The following is a 23202-nucleotide window of genomic DNA, read 5'->3' as shown; positions in this document are numbered from 1 at the left end:
AGGGGACGGTCCTGGGCCTTGGATTCCTGGGCATCCCAGGAGGCCGGTCCTAACCCAGGGCTTCTGAGGCCCACCCTTGTCAGAGCTACGAATGCTAAGGGGATGAGACAGGTAAGGCTTTCCCAAGCACCTAGGAAGTATGAGGCACTTCCTCACAGGGCTGTAGGGAATGTGACATGTGCATAAGAGCTTGCAATCCAGATGGGGCCATTTTTCTGGTCACCTGCAAGAGAAATGAAATTGTTCAATAGCACAAGGGGATCTGTGACAGGAGCCCGCATAGTGAGTGCTCTGTGGACAAACATTTCCCTCAGACATGTTCAGTGAAGGAAATGTTCAGAAAGACACGATTTGACATAGGCCTGGAAGGATGTGTAGGCCTGGGGGAGGCTGTGAGGGAAAGCAGGAACACTGAGATGGGGTGGGTAGGAGGCAACAAGACACGTTCTGAAGGTGGAGGCAGGAGCACTGACCAGGACAGCAGCAGTGATGAGGATCAGAACGGGTGGGAGAGAAGTGGCCTGGGGTCGGTGTGGCTGGGTCCATGGAGCTGACCTCCATGCCAGCACGAGAGGGGTAGACTCAGTGCTGGAGGCAGTAGGGAACCATCCAAACGTTTTTTTTTTTTTTTTTTTTTTTATATGGCAGCAGCACAAAGTAGTTTTTTCAAAAGGGCTCTGAGGTTCTTCAGATGGGAGAACAGGGATTTCCAGGGACTGGGCTCAGTCTCTAAGATGTGATGATGGGTCAGTGCCCTGGTGTGCCCAGGGAATGTCCCAAACAGAATGTCTCTGAATTTCAGAGAGAACAGGCAAAAATCTGTTTGGCGAGGCAGGTAGACACCATGGAGAAGGCTGGGCTGGTGAGTTGACAGTGGGTAGATCGGAGGCTGTGGCCAGCCATCCCTGAGGGGTGAGCTGCTGACCTGGATGGGGGAGCCCAGGGGCCTGGGTCAGTGCCCACCCTGCCCTTGGCCATCAGTGTTTTACATGAAGACGAAGAATTTATCAAACCTGTGGGTGGCAACAGGTCGTTCATACTCTAGGCCGCAGAACCAGAATTCTAGGGCCATCTCAGAAGTCTACAAGGATGGGCTGAAACTAACAGGGGAGAACGAAGGAGAAGTATTATCTTCCACTCTGGCCTTTTTGGGCCTAAACTTGCAAGTACAGTTCAGGTGAGGGCTGGCTTCTCAGGGGCTCACGTACCCGAAAACACTTTATAACTGGTAAAATGATAAAACATTTTGTAACTGGTAAGTGATCAGCAAATGTGAACTCTTAGTCACCTGAAAAAAACCCAAGGGTTTTGAGTGATCGTGAGCTCCGTGTACGTCAGCAGCATCTTGCTGCTGTCGAAAGAGCGAGTAAATACAAAGCATCCAACGTAAGGGGAGTAATGGTTCAGGGATATTAAAAATCTTTAGTCACGGATATGTGACACATTTACCAACCAGAAGAGGCTCAAGTTGAACAATGGAACAGGTATTTATTTACCTGTCTGCAGGAATTTACCTTTCATTGCAGGATTTGGGGGAAGATCATGCATAGGGTGGGTGGGTGGGTGGCTCTGGGGGCGAGGGTCAGGGAACACAATAGCAGCTGCTAAAATTTCAATATGTGATCAATCTGTAGGTCCGTGTGGGAGCCCACTGGCTGGATGTCAGCCCAATAACATCCCTGTTACACTCTGCTGGTGGGATCTCACCTGGCGGATGGTGTTCAGTGGTGGCTACTAGATTGATGGAGAAGCCTCCACATAGCAGAGGGAGGGCGACCAGGGTTGGGAGGTAGAGAAGGCTCAATAATCATGTCAGATGAAGAAGGGGTGGAGGAACTAGGGAGATTTCTTCTGAGAAGATGTGGCCTCAGACACTTAAAGGACTTCCTTGTGGGAGGCAGAGCACATATATTCCCATAACCCTAGGAGATGACCCTGAGTCAACTTGGGTGGAAGCAGAAATGTTCAGATTCTGGCTTCGTGAGGAGACTTTTAACAGCTAGAGCTGCCTCAGGTTGGAGCCTTGTGAGGCAGTGACCCCCTCCCTATTCCTAGGAGAGTTGAGGCTGAGGCTGGGTGCTGGCTCTCATGAGCGTGGTAGAAAGGCCTCTTGTGTAGGGCGACAGGTCTCGTGGTGTTATGCAGAACGGACCAGAGCGAGTGGACTAGATTTATCTGGAGTGGCATTTGGGGGAGGGAAAGTGCGGAGGAATTCTGGTCTCCCAGCCGGCTCTTTGGCCATGGTGCCCACTTGAGGGTCATTGGTGGGACGGCAGCTGAGTCCTATAGGTTGTTAATTTTGATGACAGTGGCCTCCCTCATCAGTCGGAGACAACTGAGAGAGTCCCAACTAGAGCAGAGGAGGAGGGTAGGGGCTTCCTGGCTCTGGTTTCGCTAGGAATGCGGGGGGTGGGGGAGAGCCATGAGGCCGGAGAGGCATGCCCCAGTGTCCAGGCTCCACACAGGTGATTCCTCCTGCAGGTGCTGCCTCCAGGTGGGTGGGAAGAGAAGGAAGGGGTGGGTGTCTTTGGGTATCTCACCAGCTCCTCCTCCTCCCCTTGCTGTTCCATCTGCCCTCAGACATGGAGTCGGAGCTGCTTCGGGGGAGCCAGGCCATCCAGCTTCGCTCGGCTGACCTGACGGGGCTGGAGAAGCACGTGGAGCAGATCCGAGACTACATCAATGAGCGAGTGCTCTACTATGCCACCTGTAAGTGATGGGCCGGCCTCCAGCCCCTGGCCCTGCTCATCTACGCTCTTTACTTTTGGAGGACAGACGGGGTTGGAATACAGCTCCAGGAGACTTTTATACAGCCTAAAGCACAGCCCGGACCCCCCTGGTGTGCAGCTGTTAAGATTATTCTGGGCTGCAGCTGAGTCCGCGCTGATGGGAAACTACATGTGAGGGACAGAGGTGGAGGCGGGCCGTGTCGTGGCGATGAGGAGCTCCCGAGGGGAGGTGCGCCTGGCTGGGCTGTGTCCTTGCCCTTCATCTCCCTCGAGGCCGAATCCTGGATGAACACGCAAACTTAACCAAAAAAATGATGTGCAAACAAAAAGCCCAATAAAAATCTTTGGAAAGGAGTCTGGATGTTGAAAGGGAGACAACGGTCTGTCTCCGCATTAAGTAAACATTTGTGGCTTATTCCTGTCTCCCACGTGGGGTTCCCGGGGGCTCCCCTGCTCAAGCCCAAGGCTTCGTGGCACATGAGGCATAGGCTGCCCCACTTTGCTGGCTCGTCACCCAAACTTGGTGCAACTCGACCCCTTTGCCCCAGGATCCAACGGATCCCATCCTTGAGAGACCAGACAAGCGATTTTGGTCTTTGAGTGGCGATCCGGGTTCCCATTCACCGACGAGGAAATAGAAATCCAGAGAAGGGAAGTATTGTGTCCACATCCACACGGCTCCAGAGGCGGAATCTGTGTCTCTTGGGATCTCTAAGAGAGGTTGCTAATGGTTGTGCATTTGTGCGTGTGGCATCTGTGGAGACGGCGTGAATGTGCCAGTGCTAACCACGGGCCCTGCCGTGGGCCGGGCATCCTATCTACATTTTCCTGATCACTATTTACCATGCTAGTTGTTTACTGAGCCTGGTGCTACATGCTCCGTCTGGGCTATCTCCTGTCGGTGGTGCTGCTGTTCCCATTTGACGACTGAGGAAACCAAGGCACAGAAGGCTGTCTTGGTCCCCCCAGGGTCACAGATGGGGCAGGGCAGGGCCGGACTTTAAATTCGTGATCATCTAATGCAGTCATTAGGGGAATGGGTGCCGGAGGTCCAACAGAGCCTACCCCGGGGGTTGTTGTGAGGAGTAAATGAGTCAACAGATGTAACTTGGGCAGCCCGGGTGGCTCGGCGGTTTAGCGCTGCCTTTGGCCCAGGGTGTGATCCTGGAGACCCAGGATCGAGTCCCCCGTCAGGCTCCCTGCATAGAGCCTGCTTCTCCCTCTGCCTGTGTCTCTGCCTCACTCTCTCTCATGAATACATAAATAAAATCTTAAAAAAAAACAAAAACAAAAAACAGATGTAACTCACGTCACTAAGTACCTGGCACCAGCTACGCTCTCAGTCTGTGTCAGCCCCTACCCTGCCAGCTTCTACCCTGAACCCAAGCCCTCAGTACACCTTCCACTCCACACAGGCTCGGAAACCCCCAGAGCCACGTGTGACTCTAAGAACCAAATGAGGGGCACCTGGGTGGCTCAGTGGGCTCCTGGGATCGAGCCTGCTTCTCCCTCTGCCTGTGTCTCTGCCTCTCTCTCTCTCTCTGTCTCTCATGAATAAATAAAAATAAAATCTTAAAAAAAAAAAAGAAGAAGAACCAAACAAAGCCTCATAGAGAAAAATATGTCCATTTTATTGAGCACAACACCGAGCATGAAGCCGGAGGGGCCGGGGCACAAGAAAACCAGGGAGGGACAAGAATAATGCCCCTGGTTTTCAGGGCGGGACAGAGAAGAAGAGAAGCGAGAGGCGACTTAGCAGCTGAAATGAAAACAGTCAACTTCCAAGTTTGACTTCATGGGGACTGGGTGAGGCATCTGGCCAGGGTGACACCTCCGGACAGTACCGCGTCACCAATTTGCTGTCTCTTGCATCCTGAAGGCTGCAGCGCTGCCTTGGGCCTGGGGCAGGATGGGGAGGTGATCAGCAGGGCTCTGGGCCAGCTGGAGCCCACCCTGGACCCCGGGCCTGGCCCCACGAAGCCGCCTGTCCTTCACGCCGGTGGGCAGGCGACCACGTTCCGGAGCCCACGCCAGCCACTGGCTGGCAGCTTGGAGGCAGGAGCGTGTGCTGAGGGGGGGTCTGGGTGGGCGCGTGGGCCCGCAGCTCCTGGTGCCACTCACAGCATCAGGTCCCTGCGACTCTGCGGCCGGGCTCGCCCCCCTGGGACGGGAGCCCTCCCTGAGCCCTCACACTGGCCCTGCACCCCCCCAGACCCCCCCCAGCTCTGAGTTGCCTCACCTGAAAATCCACACCTGCGTGGGCTCCAGGGATCACATAATGAGACAGACTCCGGTCTGCCCTGCCCGGCAGTGGGAACTGCCGCCGGCTTTCACGGGCACCATGACCTCGGATTTGTAGTTCCTGGAAAGTAAACGAGGCAGCGGGCTGTGGAGCATTGGACGAGGGGGGACAGGCTGCGTGGCTCCCCCGGCGTGGCCTCCACTCGGCCCTCCCTCCATCGAGAACAGGCCCTCGCAGAAAGGACAAAGATGACCACGAAGGCCCTCAAAACACCGTGGTTCCGGAGACTCGAAACCTAGCGCCCACCACTGCGCATACTCCGCTTTCTGCAAGCCCCTGCAGCTCCCGTTGCTTCCCTGACCTTGTAAGCACCTTTGTGAGATGGGCTGAGCAGGTGAACGCGATTTTACAGGGGAGCAAACCAGAAACAGAGACATTGACGGATCTGCCAACAGCCACCCAACGAGTGGTAGGGATGGGACTGGAGGCATCTCCCCCCCCCCCCCCCGCCCCGCCCCTGATCCAGGGCTCTCGCCGCCACACAAGGCTCTCCCTGTTGGGCCAGTTTCTTTCAGCCCCGTCGCCTGAGCAGGGCTAGGCCTCTGCCTTTGGCCGAAGGTACGTACTGTTTTTTGTTGGCTTTTCTGAAGAGCGTGGGCTCGGAGCAGTAGGAGGACTTCCCTTTGCTCCCAATGCTCAGGCAGCTGGAGCAGCAGCCGCAGGGCCCGGCGGCCAGGGGCCCCTGCTGCATGGGCACCAGGCTGCTGCTGATGCGGAGCGAGCCATTGACCAGGCAGTTGAGGGACCTGGCGCCGGGCGCCGTGGGCCGGGGACCGTGCTGGCAGGGCAGCCGCGTCAGGGTGGGCGGAGCCACACTCTCGTCTGGGGCCGGGGCCTCGGTGATGGTGATCTCGGACGAGCCAGGTCTCGAGGCTTCTGAGGCTGGGGGGCCGGTTGGCCTGTTCTCCACCTCCGGGCGGATGCCTGGGCTGTGCAGGTTCATGTGCAGCTTCCTCATGTGGTGAACCACGGCTGCTGCATTGAAGGCTTGCTAAGGAGACACCAGACCAGCCTCTGGCCACCTCTGTTCTTGGAGGGCACCGGGGCTCAAGCCTTCCCTTGGCCCTGTGGCCTCTTGAAACTCATGTGCCCACTTCTCCTCCCAGAGAGGGTGCAGAGAAGCCCCAGGAACAGGCCCTACCCCAGCCCGGCCCCGGCTCAGCCTCCAGGGGCTCAGAACACCCGGCCTACCTCCCGGAAAGGGCAGCTTACCCTCCACTTGCTCTTGGCAAAGTTCTTCTGGATCTGGAGACTGACTGAGGGGTAGATGTCCCGGTGGAGGGCCGTGTTTCCATCAATCCTGTGGGTGTAGAAGGGACACCTGGTTAGTGGGGAGCTGGGGGAACCCAGCCAGGGGTCGGGCGGGGGCCATGCATGCAGGTCCAGGGTGAGCCGAGTGGAGTGCCTCGGAAGAAGGGTGGCGCACAGCAGGGATGGGCTGCAGCCAGGGCTCCTCCGTGCCCCTGGGCAGGTCATTGCACGGCCCATGCTTTGGCAAAACCAAAACCTTGCTTTATAGTGGGGTGGGCTGACTATGACCTGTCGGCCACATCTACCCACTGCCTGTTTTTGTAAACAGGCGTCTCACTGGGACACAGATGAGCCCATTCGCTCAAGCATGAGCTACGGCTGCCCCCATGCTATAAGGGCAGATTGACTAGGTGCCAGGTAGGTGGGAGGGCCAGCTAAGCCTAAAATACTTATTTTCTGGCTTCTAACAGACAAAGTTTTCTGGCCCCTGTGTCAGAGGGTGCTTGGGTTGTCACTACCCTATAGTTTGAAAATTTACTCAGGACCCACCTGCTCCCAGAAGCCTTCCTTAATGAGGCCACCTGATACAGGTGGCCCCTTTCTTGGACATCCATCTCTAAGTGTTCCTCAGATACTTGCCGTACACACAGAACTTTCTAGGCACCAGGGACACAGAGAAGTGACAGATGGGACCCTGATCTCTGATCCCTTTCTAGCATAGCTGCGGTGCCCTGTTCCATGCTGGGAGCTAGAGTAACTCATGGTAATCTGTGTCATGGATAAAGAATGGTAAGGAGGCGTAACGTGGCCTGGAGAAGTCAGGGTTTCAGGGAAGGGCAGAAACTAGTCTGGATCCTGAGGGATGCTACGTATAAGGCAAGAGGTAGAATGTTCTAGGTGGTAAAAATGATGTGACCCAAGGTGGAAGTTGGAAAGAGCTTGGGATATGGGGTAGGGGAAGGGACAAAGAAAAATACAGGAATGCCTGGGTGGCTCAGCAGTGGAGCATCTGCCTTCAGGTCAGGTCGTGATCCCAGAGTCCTGGGATCGAGTCCCTGCATTGGGCTCCCCACGGGGAGCCTGGTGCTCCCCCTGCCTAGGTCTCTGCCTCTGTCATGAATAAATAAATAAAATCTTTAAAGAAAATAGAGAGAGAAATACAGCTTTTAGGCCTTTCTGGAACAGAGAAGGTGTGTTGGGAATTTGGGGGAAATAAAGTCAGAGGTAAAAAATTAGGGAAAACTTGCAAAGGTAGACGAATCAAGGCTTGCCGTGATAGGACGTGAGGCACTATTGTGAATCTTGAGCACGGGGGTCTTAGCATGGAAAAACAGTGTTGTACAACGTCATTTATTCATTTCACTGTTTGGTTGCTTTGTGATTCTTCACAAATCACCTCACTCAGAACAGGTTTTGACCCCACAGTGAAATGATGCTCTCAAGGACAGGGCGGAGCTGCCTATTTCTGGATGCTTCTTGAGTAGCTAGTAGTGAGTATTATACCCTAGTACTGATAGGACAGCTGCCAGTCTTGGGTCAGAACCTGTGTCATTAAATGCTGTTTGCATCTGGACCTGATCAACACGTCTATGCTCCTTGGATGCCGCAAGAGTAAAGAGCTCAGGGCAAGCAAACTCTTGGGAAACACCATGCGAATGAGTCATCGTGGCATTTGGGAATCACAGAGCCAGGGTCCATAGCCCACCCCATCCTCACTCACCAGGGGTGCCTCAGTGCCTTCTCACAGGTGTACCGTTCATTCGGGTCCTTCTCCAGCAAGTGGCAAATAAAATCCTTGGCTGAGGGGAGAAATCAGAGATACAACTGAGGACCAGATTTCATGACTGATGGAAATTCACTTCTGGGCTGGTGGGTGGCAATGAATGCATCTTTAGCTAATTTTCCAAAGAGGCAATTTTAAGAGTCTTAGGAAAAAAAAAATCCAAGCCACCTAACAACAACCCACCATAAACCACCAAGGAGAGGCTCTACGTAGCCTCACCCACACAGCGCTGCATATACAGCTCTTATCACGAGGCCCCAACGTGCCTGCATGCCACAAGCATATGCATTTGCACCATTCAGAGGCAGGCACCCACACGTGGGCACACGTGAGTGCTGCCTCGGCCCACCTCTGCTTTCCACTTGATGGACCCAACGACATGTAATGACTGCCTTTTCTCACACACACAGGCATTGCATGCTCTCAGTCTTGATATATAATGAAGGCAAAACTTGGCCTTGGTTTTGCCACTCCTGCCTGGAACACTCCCTAGTGCCTGCCTCTGCCCTCCGGGCCCCCCTCTAAACTACTTTACCAGAGAGGCTGTGGTTCTGTCTCCAGGAAAACAAAAGCATGAAGCTTAGATGCGAATAATTTTTTTGGCCTTTGAGCCAGATGAAGATTTCTCCACTTTCCTTGGCAGCCTGTTCTCTAAGATTCCCCGGGGACTTTCAAGAGCCAGGACTGTCATCCATTGTTACACTCTTTTCTCTTGGCAGCCTTTGCCTTGAGCCTGTTATCTTGTCCTTCACACCTGCTAGCCTTACCTGACTCAGAAATGTCATCCCAGAATGGAGACTCAAATTCATAGTAGCCCTCCTTGATCTTCTCGAAAAGCTTAGACTCAGTTTCTTCATAGAAGGGGGGATACCCACACAACCTGCAGTGAAATAAGAAGGAAGCATGCTACTCAACGACCCCAGTCTCCTTGGGCCAACCTCCACTGCATACACAGGCAGGAACTAGGATCCCCAACCAGCAGTAGGGGCAGGACATGGATCTGCCTGATTCTGGAATGATGCAGGCCCCATTGAGTGTTTATGCAGGAGCCAAAGGTTGGAACAGGCAGCTGTGGAAGGCCCTTTTATGCATTATTCCTGCAAGCTCTCAGTGCCTCTCCTATGCCTCCCTGCAGTTAGATGATGTATAAAATATCTTAGGACAGATGAGAGAATGTCTGCTTGAATGTACATTTCGTGACGGATTTTTTTAGGCTATTTTGTTCTTTGTTTTTTAGTACCTAAACCAGTGATTAGCACAGAATAGACTGTCAATGAATATTTGTTGAGCACACGAATGAATGACAGTAATTATTTAACATAAGCTTAGTAAATAAAGAACTGAGTCCATACGAAGGGATAAATAGGTTATTTTCCTAAAAGCAGAAGCTGCTGTAGATGAGGAGGGATGGAGGGGAAGGGGTGATGAGTAGGTTTGGAAAGGAGAGCCCAAGAATATGACCAGGTTCATTCAGGCCATCATTTTGCTTTGGGCGGACTTGCCAGGAGAAACATCTGAGATGTGAACATTGTGCCCACTTGGCTGCCCACTTGGCTTCCAACTTGGCTTGGCCTGGCCTCTCCTTTCTTCATTGCTCATTCCACAGAGCAGGACTCAACACATTAACAAAGAGTAAATGAAGGTGGGAGTGCAAGAAGAAGAGAACCATATGGCTGAACAGTGGGTTCACACTGAGCTTTGTTTTAATTGTCTGGTGGAGACCAGGACAGAAACCTCTGGAGCTGTGTGCATGGGTAAGTGTGTGTGTGTGTGTGTGTGTGTGTGTGCGTGCGCACATGCACATGCACATGCTTTGATGGTGGATGTTGCTTGAGGAGCTAAGATGGGGGGGGGAGAAAAAGGATGAGCAGGTTCTGAGATTTCCCAGGAACTGAGCCAATGCCAGCTTCTACTCACAGTATGTAAGTGATGACGCCAATGGACCAGCAATCCACAGCCTTGCTGTAGGGTTTCTGGGCCAGCACTTCCGGAGCTGCAGCAAACCAAAGGCAGAGTCAGGGCTGGGACAAGAAGAGAGGGCTGAGGGGCAAGGGTCAAAGGTCAGGAAGAGGCTTAGAGAAGCAGACTAGGAAAGCCCCCAGGATGGTAGTGTTTCTGTAAGAATGAAACCTTTCCTAGGGTAGGGTCTCCCATCAGACTGAACCTTCCTCCATCAGCCTGGAAGATCCCCATGACAGGGCCTAGGACTCTTACATCAGGCTGAATACTGTCTGAAGGCAAGTCTATGTCTCTCCATGAAGATAGGGCATCCCAGGGCTGGAGCTGTGTGTCTCTGTTCAGATGGGGATATCTGCAATATACGGGCAGTCTCTGTCCTACTAGATGGGGTTCTCCCTGAGGGAAGAGATAGTCTTTTACATTAAATGAGGAATTCTTAGAGGGCAGGTCACAACTGTCCCATCCATCTCAGTTACCTTCTGAGGGTGAGGTTTAGTCTGGCCTATCAGATTGAGAGCTCCTTGAGAAAATGAGCCATGTCGTCCTCTGTCTGGGAGCAGTAGAGAGCTACCTTCTATATTTATCCCAGATACCAGGGCTTTGTATTCAGTGGGAACTCAATACATACGGACTGAGCTCTCTTTGAGGGTGAGAGCAGATTTCCTCTATGAAGTTAGAGGTCTCCTTCCTACATGCCATCCTCAAGCAGGTGATAAATTGCTAAAAGGAAAGGGCAGGGGCGGATGCTCTGAGTTTTGACTTCCTCTCTGTGGATCTCAGGAATGCTTCCACCTGGTTACTTGCCTGCTTTTACTTTTTTGGGGGGCCTTAAAAGCTTCCTGTTTAAGCAGGAGGCCCCACCTTTGCCAGTTTCCTAGGGTGTTTCTTTGGGAATATATTTGGGGAGGCATGCCTGGGTTCCTCAGTTCTAAACTCAACACTATGCCTCTGGGATACCAAGAACTGGGGCATTGAGGTCTCCTCTGGAAGTGGGAGAGAGGAAAAGGGGGGGCTAGTGGTCAACTCCTTGGCAATCCAACAATCTCTGGTTTTATGATCTTGTCTTTGCCCCTTGTCTAGCCAGAAAGACAAAGGCCAGGAATCTGTGTGCAAAAATGAGAGCCAAATATAGGCAGGCGCTGTGGGAAGAGCTCAGGGGTAGGCTGTTTCTAAAGATGTAGGGTTTGGGAGCAGGAGGGGTAGTTTCAGAGATACATGGATCTACCCTAAGCTTCATACTGAAGCTTGAATTCATTATGGATCATTATGGATTATTTGGATTGCCCCTGAAATTGAGCCCTGTGTCCCTAGAACCAGCCCTCTCTGTTAAATATCCATGAAGTTGAACACAGCCAACTGGTCAACCTTCCTCCTACTCCCAGACTCACCCACGTAGCCGGGGGTCCCACACGCAGTGGACATGACTCCACTCTGTTCCATCTTGGACAGACCAAAATCTGTGATCATGATCTTAGAATTCTCTTCAGGGGTTAGGTACAGCAGGTTTTCAGGCTGTGGGAGAAGAGCAATGTGAGGCAATATAGGATATAATCATCTGAAATATGTATTTCTTTCCCTCCCCTGATATATAATTTCTTAGGAAGCTGAGCTCTGGGCTCCTGACTTCAATGTCAGGCTCATCTTCCCCAATTCTTCCCTCCTTCTTCCTACTGCAGCCCCCAACCCCATATCCGAACACTCTGTATTTTGCTTATGACCCTCATGTGCTCAGCTTTATAGCCACTAATGTGCTACTCCCACCCTCTCCTCATCCCCAGCTACTCTAAGACTGAGGGAACCAAACTAAAGTTAATTGTCTCTGATCTCTCCAAAGTCTAGTACATGCCTGATGCAATGCTGATCCCAGTAAGTATTTATTACATTTGATTTGGACCGTGGCTAGGTTTAAGAAACATGTGGATTATCTTGGTATCCTAATAGGGTGAGGCCTAGTAAAAAGTTCAGGAAAAGGCTGAGATGAAAATCAGCAGTGATTGCTCAATCATTTAAGATTTGTTTAAGTAATCTAAGGGCAGAAGGGGCCTTAGGAGTCTATTAGTCCAACCCTCTCATTTTATGGGGCTTAGGCTGCCCACGACCCAGGCAGCTTCCTAAAGGGTCATTCTCTGTTTCCCACTGAGGACTCCCACTTTGGCACCTTTAAGTCTCTGTGGACGATGCCATTCTCGTGGAGGTATTTCACTGCTGACAAGACCTGCTGGATCACCAGGCTGGCATCCTTCTCTGTGTAGACACCCCGCTCCAGGATCCGGTCAAAGAGTTCCCCGCCAGAAACACTGTGGGCATAGGGGCAAGCGCAGGAATCCAGGTCTTATTTCAGGTCAAAGGGAGATAAGTCTGTTTGCTCTGTAGCCATGAAGACACAACTGTGGTGGAACAGGCAGGTGCTCATGGCCTGGGCAGGGAGGTCTACTTTACTCTGAGAATATCTCCTTTGGGTGTTGGAATGGTATCACGAGGGAGTCATTTCTTTGGGCCATTACCCTCTCCCTGGGCCTTTCCTTAAAATAAATACAAAATGCTCCTGGCTAGAGTCAAGCAAGAAGCCAATAATCACTTAGTGGGAGCTGCCTACTTTCCTGGCCTGGGACCAGGGAGCCACAATGAAAAGGAGACGTGAGACTGAAATCAGGCCAAGGCAGGAAAGAGAAGGTGTATGAATGAGATGAATTGTGTGTGCTTGGGTCAGGTTTTCTTTCCTCATTGTGGACAACTGGGCTACCTAAAGCCAGAATCATGGGTGGAGTTGTAGTGGTGTTTGAAGACTCCAATGGTATGGTATCTCAGGATTCAGGGGCTTTAGGATCCAGTCTGTCCCCCATCTCTTGAATGCCATCTATACTATTTTTGCCAAGAAGTTTTGTAGTCCATCCTGGAACACCTCAGAGGGAGACCACTCACTACCTCCTAAGAAGATTGCTTTGTCTTTCAGCACCTTCTCAATATTTCTCTATATTATGCTGGAACCCACTCCCTGCAGTTTCAGCCAGCAGATGCCACTTCCACCCACTGGGGCCATGCAGAGCAAGAAAACCCTTCTTTCACATGAATGTTTTCCAGTATGTGAAGACAGTGAAATGCTCAGTTGAGGCCCTCTCTGGACGAAACAGTCCAGCCTACTTCTCCCATGAGCCAATTCTCTCACAGTCCTGGCCCCCTTCTCACTGTTCCGGGGCACTGGATACCGACATGCACACAGGATAGGACCATGCAGTAACGAGGAAGGAGAATTTCTTTAATCAAAATGCACACCACTCTACTGCTTTTGTTGCTGTCCTGAAGCTCTGGATTCTACTATAGGAGCTAGACACCCATGAGAAAGGTAGTTTTTATGCACAGCTAGGAATTCCTGACTTGGAATGGCCTGAGTCCTAGAGCTCACACTCTCATAGGCTTTGCGACTCTTCAGTGACATCTACATCTGCCTACTTCCCTGTCTCCCCTTAGTCGTCTAAATGTGTGCTAATCCCCTTGAATTGGCCTCATTAAGGTGCCACATGGTTCCTGCTCATTTGTTAGTGCTGTTCTATTTCCCCCACCACCACCCCCAGCCCAACCTCACTTCCTTGACCACCTGCTCCTCTAGTCACTGGGCCTCAGGTGAGCCTCGGAGCTAATAGGCTGCTTAGGCCCAAGTTAGCTCATTAAAGTATCTGAGGAATCAGCCTGTCAGTCAAAACTATTGCTTCTGGCTACTGAGATCTCCGAGTGACGTGTGTGCGTGTGTGTCCTTTATAAATAGAAGTTTCTCGGAGTCCAAGGCTGAGCCCTCAGGAGCACCAACCCACTCCTACAGCATTCACTCTCAGCCAGAACTCCTATTTATATATGACAATGATGCGGAGACTTTTCTAGTGAGGTGCCATTTGTGTCCTACAGATGGGCATACATGATCACCGCCTGTTTTTAACTTTTTGGATGGATGTCTTTTGAGAAAGTCTTCTTTTTTATATCGAATTGAGATCTATGTACCTGTGGTTTCTAATCCCACAGTAATTTTACCCTTGATTGGCATTGAGACATTTATTTTTTTAAGACTTATGTATTAGAGAGAAAGAGAGAGAGGACACATGTGCATGAGCAAGCAGGGGGAGGGGGGAGAGAATCCTCAAACAAACTCCTTCTTGAATATGGAGCCCTATGAGGGACCCTGATTCCGGGACCCCGAGATCATGACCTGAGATGAAATCAAAAGCCACCTGCTCAGCCAACCCAGGTGCTCCAGCATTAGGACATTTAATATTCAGTTGGGTGGACATAGAAAGACGAGTCAAAGTGGACTCAAGCCATGGTGCCAGAGAAGGGTTCTGGACATGCCCTTCAACCGTGGGGTTGTGGGAAGGTCCAGAAAGTATGAGGAGAGCAGCTGGGGCAACAGGGGAAGATGGATAGGTTGGAGTTCCAGCTATTTGCTGACTTGTAGAAAATATTTTAACAACTGGTAAGGCTGTACTGGTACAGATCATCTCAATAATCAGTCCTGGATTTACCCCTCAGTCCACACAGAACATGTTTGTGACCAGTAGCATACCTAGTCTGAGAACTCTTGGCATTTGAGAACCTCTTTAGCTAATTCTTGATCTTTTTTTAAAAATATTTTATTTATTTATTCATGAGAAATATAGAGAGGCAGAGACATAGGCAGAGGGAGAAGCAGGCTTCCTGCAGGAGCGGAACTCGATCCCAGGACCCTGGGATCACACCCTGAGACAAAGGCAGATGCTCAACCACTGAGCCACCCAGGTGCTCTGCTAATTTTTGATCTTATCCTTTGGATCACCACACTCCCCTCACCACCGAGCAGTGTCCTCTAGGCCTCAAAGGCCCCCTGAGACCTGTGGAGGAAGTGGGTCACCTTTCACTTACAGCTGCATGACCAGGTAGTAGTGAGTGGTGCTCTCATAGATGTCCTCTAGGGTCACGATGTTTTCATGCTTGATCCTGGGGGAAAGTAAGGTTCATGGTGAATGGTATATGGTGTAGGTGATCCAGACAAAGAATGGACACCCAGCCCACCGGACTTTTACTTCTGTTAGAGACTTTTGATGACAATGTGTAGGAAGAGTGGATCCTTGTGAAGCCTTCCTAATAAATAAGCAGTTACAATGAAATCCTAAAGAAAAGATGCCAGAGTAGTGTTCAATCCATATTTTTGAATGGATAATTGATCATTCTGCCCTCAAGGAACCAACATTTTGTTGCTACTCCAGAAATCTCTTTGGTTTAAAAGAGCTGAAGAAGGCTAAGGGAACGTCCAAAACTAGATTATTTTATAAAATGGGTATCCAGATCTCCTTCAGAAACATTCTTGAAGAAAGTGGAGTGCAACAGAAGACAATCAGGTTAGCTAAGCCTCCTCATGGGTAACCATGGAAGGAGCATTGCAAAATTATTATTCCAGATATTGTGAGGTACAGGAAAGATGCTGATTTCTGGGGTCAGTTCTGTGGGATATCTTGGATTAGCAATTCTCAGTCAGGGGTTCTTTTGTCCTTCGGGATACATTTTGGCAGTATCTGGAGATATTGTGACTGGGGAGGGGGCAGGAGCTACTGCCATCTAGTTGGTGGAGGCAGGAATGCTGTTAAATATTCTACAATGCACACAGAATAGCCCCCAACCCAATAAAGAATTATTTGGTCTAAAATGTCAATAGCACTGTGTTCAGGAAAATTTGCTCTAAATTCCCTCTGCCTGGGATTACTCAGGGGCCAAGACAAGCAGAAGAATTAACTGGGGGGCTTGGCTTCCTAGGCAGCAGTTCTATGCAAGCCTGTCCAGGAGGAACATTTCTAGGACGTTAAACTCATGGCCGTGCAGCACGGGGGTTAAGGATTTGGACTCTAAGTCAGTTGGGCTTGAGTTCAGATCTGGCTGAGAAACTTATGAATTGGGTGAATTTGGCTGGCTTTCTCAAATCTTCTAAATCCAACTTCTTGGTTTATAAAGTACACCTCTGTCATAGGGTTATATCAGGATTAAAAGAGATAATTGCACGTAAAATGTTTAGTATAGTGCCTGGGGAATAATAAACATACAATAAACAGTAGTGAGCATATTTAAGTTTAATTTCTAAAAATATAGACCCGTTACAGTGGTTCCCTGATGGATTCAACCACACTTACAAGCTGACAATGCTAACATTAATTTGTCAATGGTTCATTTATTGAACAAATATTGACTGAGCATCTATGCTGTTAGGGACTGATGCTACAATGCAATGGCAAGAAGGACCACCATAGTCCTTGTTCTCAATGAGTCTGCTATCTCGGCTCTGATCTCTCTGGAGCCCATGGATCTCTCCTGCATCCTCCATGTAGAGATTGGAGGACACAGATTGAATACGTTCCAGCAAATTTCTTTCTATTTCCTCCAAGCCTGCACATCCTTTTGGTTCTCTATCCCAAACAGTGATATTACCTTCCACTGAACTGCTCAATCTTAGCATCACTTTTAATACTTTTCTCTTTTGTGCTGTCACCAGCCAACTCCAAATCTAGTCACTTCTTTCTCTTGAATCCAGTCTTTCTGCTGCCACATGATCCTGCTATTACTTTTGCTTGTATCCTCAGCCCTTGCTGAGATTACTGAGAAAGTCTTAGAATTGGTCTCCCATTCTCTAGGCTGGCATCAAATCCATCTTCTACCATCCTTAAGAGGGATGGCTCTAAAGTAGAAATCTGATCAGGTGATCCCTTCCTTAAAATCCTTTGATGACTTTTCTTTGCCCACAGAATGAAGTCAGCATTCTTTATCATGGTATCCAACACCCTTCATAATCAGGCCTCATTTGATTCCATCTCCTGTCCCTTGATGGTCCTCGCTCTAAGTTCAGGGGCTCCCAACAATGACTTTTCCCTAACATCCTTTGCACTTTCACAATTCTATGTTAAAAGTTTGTGTTACTCTCAGCCTGAATTCCCTTTCTGCATTGCCTCTCCCGTCTCCATCAAATTCTGCTCATCAATCAGGTCCTTCTTCTTTGAAAATGTACCTAATACCCTATACTCATAAAAACACACATGTAGGCAAAATGAATCTGTCTTCTCCAGACTTCACCTTCTGCTGCCATTGGCTCATGTTCGGTGGGATCAGAGTTTGTTATCTGTCTCTGCCCAGAAAATGTGAGTTCCTGAGGGTGAGGAATTTTGTCAGCCTTATGCTTGTGTTCCTGACACCTAGTACACTTTTGGCACAGTGTTATACGTTATAGTGTTATATACAGGACCATATATTATATGGTCCTGTTGTAGCCACTTGATGGTTTGTTAGTGGGGCCTCTATCATGATAGTTAGATGCTGAACCTACATTTACTTTGGTACAATTCAGGTAATTTCCGAATCTTTTTTTTTTTTTTTCTAATTTCCAAATCTTATTCTGCTTATGTAATTACTGATTCTTCCGGGTATTGGCCCTCAAATGATTTTTGTGCCTTTGAGCAAACTACTCTCTAGTCTACGTGCGCAATCCAGGTCTCCTACCAGTTGCTTTGCTAGTCAATTTGCTGCCCTTTCTCACCACCCCTCCCCACTCCCCAGCAGTCAAGACACCTGTCTGGCTAAACTTAACTGATGGATCAAATGGACTCATCAACTCAATCAAAGGGAGTGATGCCTTTGGGTGTAGAAATCCAGCTTCAGTCCTTCTGGAGGGTGATTCATGAGGGAAATGTTGTGGTCCCACAGTTGTCCCTGACCAACCCTAAGACCCCACTCACTTTTTCAACACAGCAATCTCATTCTCCAGACTGCTGTCCCGGAAGGCAGGGGACTTCTTGATGCACTTCAGGGCAAAGAGCTTCCCAGTCACCCTTTGCTTCACCAGGAAAACTTCTGAAAAAGCGCCTCTACGTATAAGATACCAAGAGATAAAAATTAGTACTGGCTGGCTAGGGAACATTGTTGGAGGCAAAACCAAAGGGTAGATGAAGGAAGGTGTGGCTGGTAATTAGTTTCCACTGTTACTGCATCCAGGGTATAGCCTATCTGACAAGCCTTCTGTCCTTTCTTTCAAGAAAGAAAAGACTCTACTACAAACTCCGAGACTAGCCGGGTGCTATTTCCAGATTCTAGAATTTGTTAAGGACTCCCAGGGACTCTGCTTTGCTTACGAAGAGTTTTCTCCATTTGGCCAACCCATTAAAGTGGGGCTACTGCAGAGGCAATTTACTTTGTTTCTTCCAGCATGATGAAGTGTGGCACACTGGAACAGCACTTGGAGGTAGCAGTGTGGACAGGGCTCAAGCAGTGATGGGAAAAAACTCCAGTCTCCGTTTTAGGTGGTGATAGTTACTCTGAACCAATTATCATAGGCTAAGGGGGCTGAACACCCTCTCATTCAGTAGAATCTGTGAGAATGAAACACAGGACCCAGCAGCCCTGGGCAGATTTTCTGGAGATGGAGAGGATAGAACACAATGGAAATTCCAAATTATAGCCTTTTTGCTTTGAGTGGGGGTCTTCTGGAGACCAGGCTAGTAGAGCCATAGTTAGCTAGGAGCAGATGCTGAGGCCCAAGTGCCCATGTGAGAACTTCAGCTTTTTTGGGTGACAAGTCACTTCTATATACCCAGATTCTTTATCTGAAAAGTGGGAGTGTCAATAGTAGCTGATTCATAGCGTTGTTTAGAAGATTAAATGAATTAACATATGTAATGTGCTTAAAAGCATCCCTGACATCTGTTAAACTAAGCGTCAGACACTGTTATTGTTATTACTATTATTATTTGAATACCATTAGGGAGAACACCTGGTAGTAACAAGAGGCACTAGAGTGTAAGTGAGGAAACAGCTGAGCCATCTTCTCCCCTGCCATCTGGGATTCTAGAATGGAGGTCCAATAGCAGTCAAGCTTGTGTAAGGACTTTGAGAATCTGCGTTAGAAAATACTTGGTGTTTCCTGGGTCCGAGCTTCCTGTTTCCCCCCCAGCTGCACTGAAACAGAGTTAATCAGAGCCTTCAGAGCTTCCCCTATTCATTCATTCATTCCTTCATCCATCCCTTCAATCAAGATTTATTGAGCACCTACTGAGTCAGACACTGGAGATAAAAAGGTAAGTGTGTCCGGTCTTAAGAAGCCTGTAGACTAGTGAAGAGCACAGACAAATGAGCAATTAACATTCAATTTGCAAAATGTTATTAGGCATTCAAGGAATGTTTGCTCAGCTAACGGAACCCTAGTGTTAGGCCCTGGGATACTCATTGGCCTCACTTAGAGGCTTAGAGTCTGGTGTGCGAAATAGAGATGTACAGAGAAGCAGGGGGTATGATGAGACCCTAGATAATGAACGTTGAGGACAGGGTCTCTGCTCTGGTACATGACTCTGGCAGATGCCATTTCCCTTGGAACCACGGTACATCTTCCTACAATAATCGTGACAACACTAATTTCCCCAGCAGAGAGCAGGCTGTAGAAAAGGGTATTTTTCTAATGGGTACAAAGCGATCGCTCGGAGTAGCTAAGGAGCACCTCATTCTTGGCCTTCAGACTTAAGATCACCTTGACCTCAGTTTTAAGGGATGAACGAGAGTTAGCCCAGTGAAAAGTTGGAAGTGACGTCTCAGGTGGTGGTTAGAGAAGTCGAGGGGACAGCATGGAGGAGGCGCAGGGCAGCAGGTAGGGAGGGGGCTACGGGGTCCAGCACCATCTGTGAAGTAGGAGACAGGGAATAGTGGGAGATGCACGTGCATGAGTACCAGCTCCTCTGGCTGGGCACGTATGGAAAACGCTCAATACAGGTGTGTTGGTTGCATGGATGGAGGGAGGCTGGATGTGTGAGGAGGCTGGCCTGGGATGGGCTGCGCGTTCCACTCATCTTCGGATCCCACCTTCCCTCCTGTAAAAGGAGAGAGGTGAACCGCATAGCTCTCAGGATTCCTGCCAGCCCTGACCTCCCAGGACTCACTTTCAGAGTCCCCCCTTTCACCCGTAGGCACAGGTGGCCCCCTGACACCTACTGGGGTCCTCTTGTGGAAAGAGATTGAATTAAGGCCTTCCTGGGGGGCCATTGACATCTCAGTGTGTGTGTAAACCACGCCTCCTGGAGATGTGCAGTGTTGTGGCAATTGTGGTGTTACTGCTTTTCTGCCTCAAGCTCCTTGTACAGTGTGTGTGTGTGTGTGTGTGTGTGTGTGTGTGTGTGTCACAGGGCAGGGGAGAGCGGTTACAAGACTGAATTGTGCCACTGGTCAGACTGGGGAGCAGAGAGCTAGCTTTGAGCAGCTAAGGTTGCTGGGGTCGGAAGGCAAGACAAGCAGAGTCTCCGGAGCCAGGAGTGCTTTGCTGCGGTAGAGCTTGGTCTGCCTTTGGGGCCCTGACTCGCTCTCCCCTCTTGCTGGGAGACTGCTCGATGGGTGAGGGGAGGGAGGACCAAGGAGAAATGCCGCTTCCTGCGCAGTGAAAGGAGGGGGACTGGGACCTGAGTGACACTCACCCTGCTGTGGACGAGCTTTGCCTCGTGCCTCTACGGTTACCTGAGGGCCCAGGGATTCTGGGGGACCTCCGCAAGCGTTCTCTCCCTGGCGGGGTGTTCCAGAGGAGCTGAGGGCTACAGAGAAGAAGCCTTTGTCCTGAGATTCTGGTGCATTGCGCTCAGAGGAGTCTGCGCTGCCCACTGCTCCCTCCCCGTCAGCGCTGCACCACCTCACCTCGGTAACTACGGTAACGCCCCGGGAGGGAGGTCTGCAGCCTGGGGCTGCCTGGCCCCCTCCTGGGCACAACAGGGGGGCCTACTGTTTAGTTACTGATCAGCCCCCACTGCTGTGACCTGTCCCCTGTCTTGTCCCTTTGGTTCCCCAGGTCAGTGAGGGGCTGGATAGGTTAGAGCCATTGGAAGCATGGAAAATAGAGTCCTAGTTGCTCGGTCCTATCTCCCCGAATCCCCGTGCAATAGGTCTAGGATCAGGAATCTGTATATATATATATTTGAAAACAAAAAAACAGGGACACCTGGGTGGCTCTGTGGTCGAGCATATGCCTTTGGCTCAGGGAGTGATCCTAGGGTCCTGGGATCGAGTTCTGCATCAGGTTCCCTGCAGGGAGCCTGCTTCTCTCTCTGCCTGTGTCTCTGCCTCTCTCTCTGTGTCTCTCATGAATAAATAAATAAAATCTTAACAAAACAAGACAAAAAACCCCAGAAAACTATCTCTGCCAAAATGCTACTAGGGAATTATTATTAACTGTCTTGAGTGTGGCAATACCATTGGGCATATAGAAGAAAGTGCCTTTATTTCTAGGAGATGCAGACAGAAGGATTCCAAGGTGACATGTCATGATGTTTGCAACTGTTTACAAATCGTTCAGGGAAATCAGTGTGTGTGTGTGTGTGTGTGTGTGTGTGTGAGAGAGAGAGAGAGAGAGAGAGAGATGTATGTACATAAAACAAATATAATGAAATGTTAACAATTGTTGAATTGAGGTGGTCAGTATATCGGTTCACTGTACTATTATTTCACTTTCTAAAAACTTTAGATATTTTCACAGTTGAAAGGTAGAGGGATAAGCTCCCCAGGGTCCCTGGATGTCCCTCTAGGTTAGGACCCTGGCTGACTTCGCCGACCCCCCTGGGAGCAGCATATGTCTGACAGTCCCACAGCACAAATCTGAGCAGACAGTGAATAAGCACTTGTCAACCCGGGCATCCCCCCTCCTTCTCTTGATTTTTGGGATTCTTAGCAAATCATCTCTGATTCACGCATGAGTCTTGTCCCTCTCTCCTGCCAAAAAACCCCTCTCTAGCCACCCCCGTCTTGGCAAAGGGCCTTGATGGAGGGCCAACGCTCTGATGACCGGCACCAGCACCGAGATCCTCCTGTGTGCTCAGAGCCCTTGCTCAAGCAGGGAGAGCCCGGGGGTGGGGGCTGCCCTTGGGGCCAGACCTGGCTCCCCTCAGTCTATGATGAGGGTATGGGGAGCTGTCATTGCCCGAGGTCATGGCCTCCTGGCCAGGGCGGAGGGAGCTAAACTTAGCCCGAGTTGGCTAAAGGGAAAGCCTGCTTGAATGGGCGGCCTACTAACTGCCCCTCACTTCCTGGGGCCCAATTAGCCCAGACTAATTAGCTGGCCAGCTGGGGTCCTGAGGCCACAGAGGAGCTGGTGGCCTGGAGCTGGTGGCCTGGAGCCGGTGGCAGCCTGCATCAGAGCCTGCAGCCTCCCGGAGGAGAGACAGGACTGAACAGGACAGTCAGCTCCAGACAGGCTGTCTCTGCTCCTCCAGCCGTGTAATCGTTGTCAAGGGGCAGAAGCAGACACTCCGGAGGCTGGTAGGAGTTTGGGCTACGGCGTGACTTTATTTTTCCAACATGGCACTTAAATATAGAGCAGAGAGGATGGTGGTGGGGAGCTGACTCCGGCATGCGTGGGGAGCTGACTCCGGCATACGTGCCTGTCAGCTTTCTAGGCCCCAAAAGCCCCTTTTCCTCCGTCTACAGCAGACATGGGGGGTTGGTTGGCCTTATTTGCTGCCCGAGGAAATGAAGACCCTGGAGGATGCGACCCAGGAAATTCTAGGGCCACTGAATGTCTGGAGGTACCCCAGAACCCCTCTTTCCTGCCACCAGGGTGAGAAGCCACGAGTTGTCTCTGATCTAGAGGTAGGGAAAGGGGGTCACCGGGGGTGGGCCAGGATGGGCCTTTCTGCCTAAGGAAAGGGCTGGTATTCCCTGTGGGCCCAGGGTTATGAAACCAAGCTACCTTCCCCTACTCACCTCCCCAGTCCCTGCAGTCTCAGTCCTAGTTTGTCAGCTGCTGCTGGCCCAGAACAACTCCTTCCAGGCTCCCAGCCTCCACGCCCCCGCCCAGCACGCAGCCCGGCCGCCCCATCTCTCAGCCCCAGGACTCACGATCCCAGCACTTCCATGAAGATGAAGGTTTTCCGGATGTTGGTCGTCTGTTTCTTCCAGGAGCTGCAGTCATCTTCTTCCTTTCGACCCATCGCCTCCAGAGTTGAAGCTTTGGGGGATACTTTGAGGAAGGGGACAAAGGGTCTGATCAGCTAATGTCTCAGACAGTAAGAACAAATTGCAAAAAGAATAAAAAACACATCTTTCATATAGTAGCTAGAATGAAGGATTGGGAAGCAAAACCTGGATAATGGGCAAAAATAAGTCTATTCTCTCCACTTGCTCTTTAAAATTACTACAACAAGGGCACCTGGTGG

General features: G+C 50.3%; 2 protein-coding genes across 7 annotated transcripts in view; one reads left to right on the top strand and one right to left on the bottom strand.

Annotated features, from left to right (window-relative positions):
• The window catches only part of LAMB3 (laminin subunit beta 3), a 126783-nt gene extending 123699 nt beyond the window's left edge, over positions 1 to 3084 (top strand). For all 5 annotated transcript variants that reach the window (XM_038542035.1, XM_038542036.1, XM_038542038.1 and 2 more), the window contains one exon: positions 2581 to 3084. In XM_038542035.1, coding sequence (XP_038397963.1) covers positions 2581 to 2717 — 137 coding nt within the window. In that variant the 3' untranslated portion in view covers positions 2718 to 3084. The remainder of the gene's footprint in view (positions 1 to 2580) is intronic.
• Positions 3085 to 4336: 1252 nt separating this feature from the next.
• Positions 4337 to 23202, bottom strand: part of CAMK1G (calcium/calmodulin dependent protein kinase IG) — a 30248-nt gene continuing 11382 nt past the window's right edge. The window contains exons 2-13 of one of the 2 annotated variants that reach the window (XM_038542032.1): positions 22886 to 23006; positions 17764 to 17892; positions 14912 to 14986; positions 12183 to 12321; positions 11413 to 11536; positions 9983 to 10058; positions 8833 to 8945; positions 8003 to 8081; positions 6244 to 6331; positions 5598 to 6022; positions 4969 to 5091; positions 4337 to 4628 (exon numbers count right to left, since the gene is read on the bottom strand). In XM_038542032.1, coding sequence (XP_038397960.1) covers positions 5001 to 5091; positions 5598 to 6022; positions 6244 to 6331; positions 8003 to 8081; positions 8833 to 8945; positions 9983 to 10058; positions 11413 to 11536; positions 12183 to 12321; positions 14912 to 14986; positions 17764 to 17892; positions 22886 to 22977 — 1431 coding nt within the window. In that variant the 5' untranslated portion in view covers positions 22978 to 23006 and the 3' untranslated portion in view covers positions 4337 to 4628; positions 4969 to 5000. Of the gene's footprint in view, positions 4629 to 4968; positions 5092 to 5597; positions 6023 to 6243; positions 6332 to 8002; positions 8082 to 8832; positions 8946 to 9982; positions 10059 to 11412; positions 11537 to 12182; positions 12322 to 14911; positions 14987 to 17763; positions 17893 to 20478; positions 20614 to 22885; positions 23007 to 23202 lie in introns of those variants that run through there. The other variant, XM_038542033.1, reaches the window with a different exon arrangement.

Source organism: Canis lupus, chromosome 7 (genome assembly GCF_011100685.1).
Source record: "Canis lupus familiaris isolate Mischka breed German Shepherd chromosome 7, alternate assembly UU_Cfam_GSD_1.0, whole genome shotgun sequence".
Taxonomy (NCBI): Eukaryota; Metazoa; Chordata; class Mammalia; order Carnivora; family Canidae; genus Canis; species Canis lupus.
Note: the sequence above shows the minus strand (reverse complement) of the source record. Positions and strands in the feature narration are given on the sequence as shown.